The sequence below is a fragment of the Lipotes vexillifer genome, unplaced genomic scaffold (genome assembly GCF_000442215.2).
Source record: "Lipotes vexillifer unplaced genomic scaffold, Lipotes_vexillifer_v1.1 scaffold1329, whole genome shotgun sequence".
Lineage (NCBI taxonomy): Eukaryota > Metazoa > Chordata > Mammalia > Artiodactyla > Lipotidae > Lipotes > Lipotes vexillifer.
The window spans coordinates 1,346,440-1,354,986 of NW_006797566.1; the positions used below are offsets into that span (position 1 = coordinate 1,346,440).

Sequence of the window (8,547 nt, forward strand, 5' to 3'; positions counted from 1 at the left end):
GAGGGGCCCACGAAAAAAAAAAAAAAAAAAAAAAAAAAGAAAGAAAAGTAAAAACATTTTTTGGAGGGAGGTCAAAATCAAAAATCATAATGGAAAGACAAAAGAAACAACCCCACATTATTATAAACTGAAACTTAGGCTTGTAGTCCATTTGAATACCTTGTGTTAATTATTCTACACTACTCCTTAAGAAATCGTGATCTAGAGGCTATGAGCTTCTAGTGAGCAGACTTCTACATAGTCACTTGTCAGCAAATGGCTTCCCACCCTGGGCCAGAAGTCTCATTCCTGTAACATTAGAGAGCTGCCCATTAATCAGCCTCTAAGGGGACCATGGAGACTGGAGAATGAATAGTCAAGCCTTTCATTAGTGCCAAAGGCAAAAGAGCACCCCAAGAAAAATTACTTGGAAGCAGCCTCTAACAGGCTTATCCACGGATGGAGGCTTGATTTAGGAAAGATATCAACACTATTTACCCTTTTAAAAAGTCAGGATTGAAAAATGACAAATTTAAAATCTGACATATATGAGAAAAAGGGACTGTCGTTAAGACTAAAGAGATTTATGCAACCCGTGATCTTGAATTGGATCCTGGTTTGGACAAATCAAATGTAAAGGACAGGGGCTTCCCTGGTGGCACAGTGCTTGAGAGTCCGCCTGCCGATGCAGGGGACATGGGTTCGTGCCCCGGGCCGGGAAGATCCCACATGCCGCGGAGCGGCTGGGCCCATGAGCCATGGCCGCTGAGCCTGCGCGTCCGGAGCCTGTGCTCCACAACGGGAGAGGCTACAACAGTGAGAGGCCTGCATACCGCAAAAAAAAAAAAAAAAAAATGTAAAGGACATTTTTGGAACAATTGGGAATTTTGTATATGGACTGGGTATTAGATGATATTAAGGGATTATTAATTTTTGTTGGCTGTAGTACATAGAAAAAATGTTGTTTTTTAGAGATATAACCTAAAGTTTAGCATGGGTGGAATATTATATTACATATGTTCTTTAAAATACTTCAGTATAAAAGAAGTTATAAAACCAACCAACCAACCACAGTCACTAAAAGAAAGTACAACATTCTGGAGAATAGCTAGTTTCCTTCATGCTCACTTTCTCAATGGGTAGTCTATTTAGTTGGGGCAGGTCAGGGCCAGCTTCTCCACCATGGACACCAATGCTCTCCACCAGCAGTGAAAGAGCCTTGGGGAGCCCCACTCAGGGGAGCCTTGCATTAGAAGGCACATGGAGAGGGGTCTCTTCTGAAGAGCCTTCCTCCCTTTGTTATAGTCTCTTATTCTGTTATTATCAAAGTGACGAGAGAAAATTATCAGCTTACCATTCACTATAACACATCAGGAGATCTCCTGGTGATATAATGAACAACGTCTTGCCTCTGGTTTAGGAATACTTCTTTGACTAGAATCACAAATAAATTCCAGGCTTTGCAGCCAATCTGAAAACTGAAATTTTGCCTTTGTTTACTGCTCCACTGTAGTTTTCTCAGTCTCAGCTTCCTTTATGTCAGCCCATTAGACAAGGAGGAAAACAGTTCTCCAGCTGTGAGAATCTTAACAAATATTTTATTAACACATACTGACGTATTCCTGGGATATAAGAGTCCTCAAAACACTGCCCCCACTAAAGACACTAAAAATGCTCAAGTCCTGGGTCCTCAGTTGAGCTTTGGAACCACCCACTCCTTGAACAGAGCCAGGGTCGCCTGACCTCTCCCAGCCCACATCCCTGTGTTGCAAACAGGTTTTCCCCTCAGTCAGATGCAGATGATGACATGCATGCCTTTGCAAGGGCAGGGAGGGGCTCCTTATGATTAAACCAGAATGGAGAAAAACTTAGCATCAGCTGCTCAAAAGGGAATGCAGCCTTCATTTTTCAAAGCCACTCATTCCACTTCTCTGCAGGAAGGGCTGGAATATCTTCAGGATGAGCATAAAGATTCCCACTGCCGGAATATTCGGAACACCTTCCTTGATTTCTCAGAGAGACTCTATAAATAGAAAAGCTCATTATTAGAGATTAAATTCTTTTATAGAGACAAAGGATGGGTAATAGCTTTAAGGCGTGGCCTGTAAATTTCTCCCACAATGATCTACATATGTCTAGGAGTGAGTAAAACCACTTAATCTTATATTGTGCTACATAGAATATACACCTAAAGCCAGACTAAAAATCAAGAAGCTTGAGTCTACTGTTAGATTATTGCTAACATACTCGGAGCCTCTAAAATACGGCTTATGTCCTCCTCCAAGCATCCGTATGTGTCCTAATCTTTGAATGTGAGGATGACACTTGTGACCCAGCAACAGTGCAGCACACATTTTGCACTGATTTCGCATCTGTGATGCTGAATTGCCCCTATTCATCATCTCTTGTGAACAATGATTCATATTTACAAGATGGCTAGCTGGTGCTAATAGTATAATCTAAGGCCAAGGAATGAAACAAAGTTAAATGATCCTTAAGAGTTTAAACTATGACCTTGGCCTTCTCAGACTCATGATTTAGCCAGCAGAGCTAATAATAGGAAGAATCTCACTGCCACTTGATCACGTCTGTGAAGTGACCTGAGATTCTGAGAAATGGTGTTACAGGGAGACAAAACAGTTCACTAAAAGATAAAAGTTCTCAGTGAAGCAGAACATGTGGTTCTCTCTGCCTTTGAGTCATAGTGAAAAGCACAGGGTCTCAGTGAGAGCACAAACATATCTAGCAAGATAATCCATAAAGTTCACTCCCAATTTCTGACAGAAGACATTTTCACTGTTTTCTTATACTCTTTGCGGCTGAATGTCTCAATAAAATAAAGTTCCAGGAGGGAAAAGTTTGAACTCTTACTTGTGACTGAGGGCAATTTAGTTAATACAGTGACACAACTGAGAGATTTAAGTTGAAAAATAGTATAAACTTTTTTCTAACTTCAAGATCCTTTACTGCAGAGCCTCTAAGTTTTGTACTTCCCAGTCACAGCAGCTGTGGGGAATCTTAAAAAACAAGTTGCTAAAATGGACCTTCAAAGGTCCCGCATGCCACGCAGTATGGCCAAAAAAAATAATAATAAAAAAATAAAATAAATTAAATTAATTTATTAATTTATCTTTGGCTGCAATGGGTCTTCGTTGCTGCATGTGGGCTTTCTCTAGTTGCGGCGAGCGGGGGCTACTCTTCGTTGCGGTGTGCGGGCTTCTCATTGCGGGTTTCTCTTGTTGCAGCGCACGGACTCTAGGCATGCGGGCTTCAGTAGTTGTGGCTTGCAGGCTCTAGACCACAGGCTCAGTAGTTGTGGTGCACGGCCTTAGTTGCTCTGTGGCATGTGGGATCTTCCCAGACCAGGGCTTGAACCCGTGTCCCCTGCATTGGCAGGCAGATTCTTAACCACTGAGCCACCAGGGAAGCCCCTGAATGCACATTCTTGGGCTTCTAGCATCACTATAGCTCCCTCCAGTGGAATTCTGTGACCCTACAAAACCATGAATCTGGGAATGCTTCTGATAAACATCTGCTGGCAAGTATTATTTTACTTTGTCCTTGGAGGGAACAGAGGTCAGAAATTATTATATTTACACTAAGCAGGTTACATGGCAAATTTGGGAATGAGCCAGTAAAGGAAAGAGAATGCAGTTTTTGTGATTCCTTAATGCCCACCCTCCTCTCACTTCCGTCCTTTGCACAGAGCAAACACTTGAGTTGTTTTCTCAGCTGTCATGACGGGTTTGCATTTACCCACAAGTGTCACCAGCAAGCAGTCATTACTGTGATGGCAGCTGAGGGTCAGTGCACAGGGGGCCGCGGAACACAGCAAAGTTATGTGCCCACCATAAGGAATGAAATCAAGGTTGTGGTGGTAGAGCACAGTGCTTCATCCTGACAGCTAAGTTAACCGGCCAGGCTCCAAGTGCAAGTGACAGTAACTCAGATGGAAAAAGCAGCTGCTCTGCAACACTAGCAGCAGCCTGTTATCTCTTTCTGTTTCTGTTTCCTTTTCTACTTCGAGTCATTTGAGTGGAGAAGACAAAGAATTTATCAGAATTTGGTGGAATGCCATATGCTAAACTGCAGAAAGAATGAACCAGTCCCATGCCTGTTCTCTAGGATGAACCCAGACTGAGTCTACCTTGACTTATGAAAGCTGTGGGCAGGCAGGGTGCTAATTATAGGACCAGCCTCCTCTCCTCATCCCATAAACAGGAAGTGCTGCACATGGTCAAGGCAATGGCTTATCTCACCATGGAGTCGGTTTCAGCTGGCTGGTTAGACTCTTTGTGGGCCAAGAGGATGTTCAGCACTGCCTTCCAGCCTGGCTCTGCCGGGGTGCTGGCATCTACCTCAGTTCCACCATTCTCCCTGGTTTCTTTTCCAAATGTGATATTCACCCAAGGACACCAGTCTCTATGCTGAGAAGTGGGATCAAAGAAGCTTCGGGAAGATGTGTCCTGAGAGAGGAGGAAGAGGAATCCGTGTTAATGAAGGGCAGATACTATGTAAGTTCAGGGAGGCATTGCTATAAATTGGCAAATCTAGAATCTCACAATGCCCACATTTCTAGTTTTACGTTCTCCTTTAAACTTCACCTATGTATTTCCCTCTCACTTTTAAAATTCTTTTACTCCCTTTGTGTTAAACCATCCCTTATCAGGTCTATCCTCTTTTCTCACTACTGTCCCTTGGGCAAGACAAATTTATTACGTTAACAGAAGATGTTCCAAAGAAACAAATGGCAAAACCCTTAAATTTTTTTCCCCTCTGGTCACCCAACTATCCCATCTTTAAACTTATTCTCATGGCCTCCTTATAGCCACAGGACCAGTCTCAGCTCATGCCTGCTTCTCTGTGCTGCACAGTGAGGGCTTGGGTGCTGCGGTGCTCAGGGACCTCCACACACGCAGGTGGACTCACCGAGCTGCTGGAAGAGCAGAGGCGAGCCCGTTTGGCTCTCCGAAGAGGACTAGATGGCACTTCTAGGCCAGTGGTGTCTCCTGTTCCCATGCTTCGTGTCACTGGGCGGGTTCTGGTGGTGGGGCTAGCGGCCTCTGGCTCAGGACGGTCGACAGGACTGGAAGAGTCCCAGCTTCGAGTTCTAGAGACAATGAGACCTGGGCTCCTTTCAGCCTGAAGGAAAGGGGAGATGATGGAAGTACCCTAATGACATTAATGACTACGGTCAGGAGAAATATTTCTAGAAGCATGTGAAAGCTAATATTTTTAAAACTATAAGAATTTAGTTTCTGAACTGTCTACATAACTAAATCTTCAAAGAATATTAGATTTCTATACAAAATAATGAATTTGGCATCTCCATTGCAACCGGTGATAAAACTACTCTGTAATATTCTTGTCAATGTGGTTATAAGTGAAGTTTAACCTAAGTTAATTATATAACCTAAGTTAATTTCCAACTTTTCTGCCAACAACACTTTTGGTAAGAATGCTGTTTTTAAAAAGTCCACCCTGAGGGCTTCCCTGGTGGTGCAGTGGTTGAGAGTCTGCCTGCCGATACAGGGGACATGGGTTCGTGCCCCGGTTCGGGAAGATCCCACATGTTGCAGAGCGGCTGGGCCCGTGAGCTGTTGCCACTGAGCCTGCGCATCCAGAGCCTGTGCTCCCCAACAGGAGAGGCCACAACAGTGAGAGGTCCGTGTACTGCAAAAAAAAAAAAAAAAAAAAAAAAAAGTCCACCTTGGGACTTCCCTGGTGGTCCAGTGGTAGTGGTTAAAACTCCACACTCCCAAAGCAGGGGGCCTGGGTTTGATCCCTGGTCAGGGAACTAGATCCCACATGCCGCAACTAAAAGATCCCACACACCTCAACGAAGATCCCGTGTGCTGCAACTAAGACCTGGCACAGCCAAATAAATAAATATTTTTTAAAAAATAGAATAAAATTTGAAAAAATAAATAAAAAGTCCACCCCAAACAAGCCAACTAAGTCTATACCTGCTCTGAGCCTGGGGAAAACGTGGCATCCTGGCTCCGAGTCATCATCCTCCGAGGAGACTCAGGCACCAGAGAGAAGCGCTCTGGCCGGCACTCAGAGCCTGGGATGGGGGAGCTGGTCAGACCAAAGGAGGCATCCAGGTCAGTCACGGATGACTCGATCTGCTGGAAGCCCCAGAGCCCCACCTTCCTCATACACTGTGAACATGTTATCAGGGAGAGCTGCATGGGTTCCAGCGAAGAACTAGGTAGGAATAGAAAAAAAAGTGCGTTTTCTCAGAGGATAACATTTTCAAGGGACTAAGCATAATGATCTGTGAGTATGCTTCATCTCATCAAACAAATCTCTGAAACAGGCCAAGGGACTGGGAACCACCTCCTCTCAGGGCCCCGTCCTCCGATCCTAGGACCCAGCTTCATCATCTCTCACGTATTTCCTACAGAAAGATCTAGGGGTCTTAGCATGCTCTCTATGGCAAGCTTATTTTAAAGGTAAGTTTTATAAATTTCTCATGTCCCTTTTAAAGTTTTTCTGTGTAAATTAAAAGTATTGCTTAAGCTACCAAAGAAAGCATATTTAAAGTAACTCAAAATTGGTCTGACAGTCTTCTGTCTCAGAGGGAGTCTGTGCTGAACTGAGCAGCTGGAATGCAGACACCAACTTGGGGCCTAGAGGATTCCAGCTGGTGCTTCCTTCTGTAGTTCTTATCAATTAAACTGATTTCTCCTTTCTAAAACTAGAAAGGAGCTTCACTGTTTATAGGAACACTAATTCCCAGCTGGGAAGTGACAGTAAAAGAAACAAAGTTCAGGCGTGTTCAAGAATTCCTGAGTTCTAATTCTGGTTTTGTTACTAATTCTTACTATCCCTCCTCCACCCCCTTAGTTTTTCTTTGTCACTGTTTTTATCACAGGAAACACCATGTGATCTCCAAATGCTAGGAGTAACTGCTGTGTGTGGGTATATAATGTTGTCACAGTTTATGTCCCCAGGCAAATTCACTAACCTACACGCCCAACCACACACGGAGAGAATACAGGCAGTGACGTGGATTTGGATGATGTCTGAACCTAGTTTGGTTGCAGTTTTTCTCTCATCAGTTTGGTGATCAAGTTCATCTTCAAGCAGGTTCAGGAGAAGACTGATCTTGTCTTCTGTCAAGCACTACAAAGGAACCAAGAGAAAAGACTTAAAGTTTCAACCACCATGAAAAGTCATAGATAATGATGTACCTAGGTGGTACAAGGCAAAAATCATGAAAAAAATGACAAACACGAAGACAATTCTCTTCATTGGAGAAGACTTACTTCCAGCACAGGCTAAGGTATCACACAGAAGCTTTCTGAACTGCACTGGATCTGCTGATTGAGAAAGGGAGCAGTGTTTCTGGAACTACCACATCTTCTCTTAGTACTAACTTGTTTTCAAATTACCAATTGCATATTTTCCCTGAAACCTGTAAACTTCAAACCCAGATAATCACAACAGACTACTACTAATTTCTTGGCCTGGCAATGAATTTACTTTTGACACCACAAAAGACCTTGCCACAGTCTTTACTTTTGTTCTAAGAATAAGAAAGCATTATGACAGGGTGAAAAAACTTTCATTGGGTAGAGACAGGAGGACATTTATAATAGGCATCAGAGGCTAACAGTTTGGTGCTAAAATCCATAATAGCTTCTCAACTTGAAGAAGCAAAATAATAGCTTCTATTTCCTACAGTAAAGTTTGTCCTGACAGAATACCCACAGGATGATGAAATGGGACAGTAAATATTCAGTTTCAAAGTGCAGATAGGACAGAGCATTTCAAAATTTCTATTTACAAGGGAAAAGGGAGTTTATAACTTCGCCAGCACTTTCTTTGGGAAAATGGTATGCGATAAACCATATGAAGCCACATTTCAGTATCTTCTGTTAAATAGTTTTAAGTAACAAATTGAGATAAAATTGAATTTACGCCACTTAAAGAATCATATCTAAAAGTTTAAATGGAACTCACTTATTTAAACCCTCACGTCCTCTTTACGGTAGATTGAAAAAGGTCAGTTAAGAGACAAGTAGTTCTCTTCTTGGCTATCTGTAGCCTCTTGTCATTAAAAGAAATGCTTCATGCTGGCGACAACTGAAGGCCACTGTATGCTAGCCAGGAAAAACTCACCATAGTTTTTAAGTCCTCTGGCCTCAGGGAAGGAAGCTGGCAGTCCAAGTGACAAAGGCTTTGAAAACGATCTAGGAATTCACTAACAAGAACCGCAGGTTCATCCAATGGCAATATCCCAAATCGATCTGTGGAAAAAGTAAACTGGGAGATTATATTGGTACAAATTATAAAAAATAAAAAGCATGTATAGAAAACAGGGGAAATGTAAATTGATGATATTAAGAAATTAACAATAGGGGCTTCCCTGGTGGCGCAGTGGTTGAGAGTCCGCCTGCCGATGCAGGGGACGCGGGTTCGTGCCCCGGTCCGGGAAGATCCCACATGCCGTGGAGCGGCTGGGCCCGTAAGCCATGGCTGCTGGGCCTGCGCGTCCGGAGCCTGTGCTCCGCAACGAGAGAGGCCACAAAAGGGAGAGAACCCAGTACCGCAAAACAA

The 8,547-nt window shown here is 43.3% G+C and overlaps 1 protein-coding gene across 2 annotated transcripts in view; it reads right to left on the reverse strand.

Moving 5' to 3' along the window:
- Positions 1–1,557: 1,557 nt before the first annotated feature.
- ZC3HC1 (zinc finger C3HC-type containing 1) overlaps positions 1,558–8,547 on the reverse strand; it is an 18,201-nt gene continuing 11,211 nt past the window's right edge. Inside the window, exons 5-10 of one of the 2 annotated variants that reach the window (XM_007469710.1) lie at positions 8,110–8,237; positions 6,953–7,110; positions 5,946–6,189; positions 4,909–5,121; positions 4,239–4,445; positions 1,558–2,002 (exon numbers count right to left, since the gene is read on the reverse strand). In XM_007469710.1, the coding sequence (XP_007469772.1) occupies positions 1,934–2,002; positions 4,239–4,445; positions 4,909–5,121; positions 5,946–6,189; positions 6,953–7,110; positions 8,110–8,237 (1,019 nt within the window). In that variant the 3' untranslated portion in view covers positions 1,558–1,933. The remainder of the gene's footprint in view (positions 2,003–4,238; positions 4,446–4,908; positions 5,122–5,945; positions 6,190–6,952; positions 7,111–8,109; positions 8,238–8,547) is intronic. The other variant, XM_007469711.1, reaches the window with a different exon arrangement.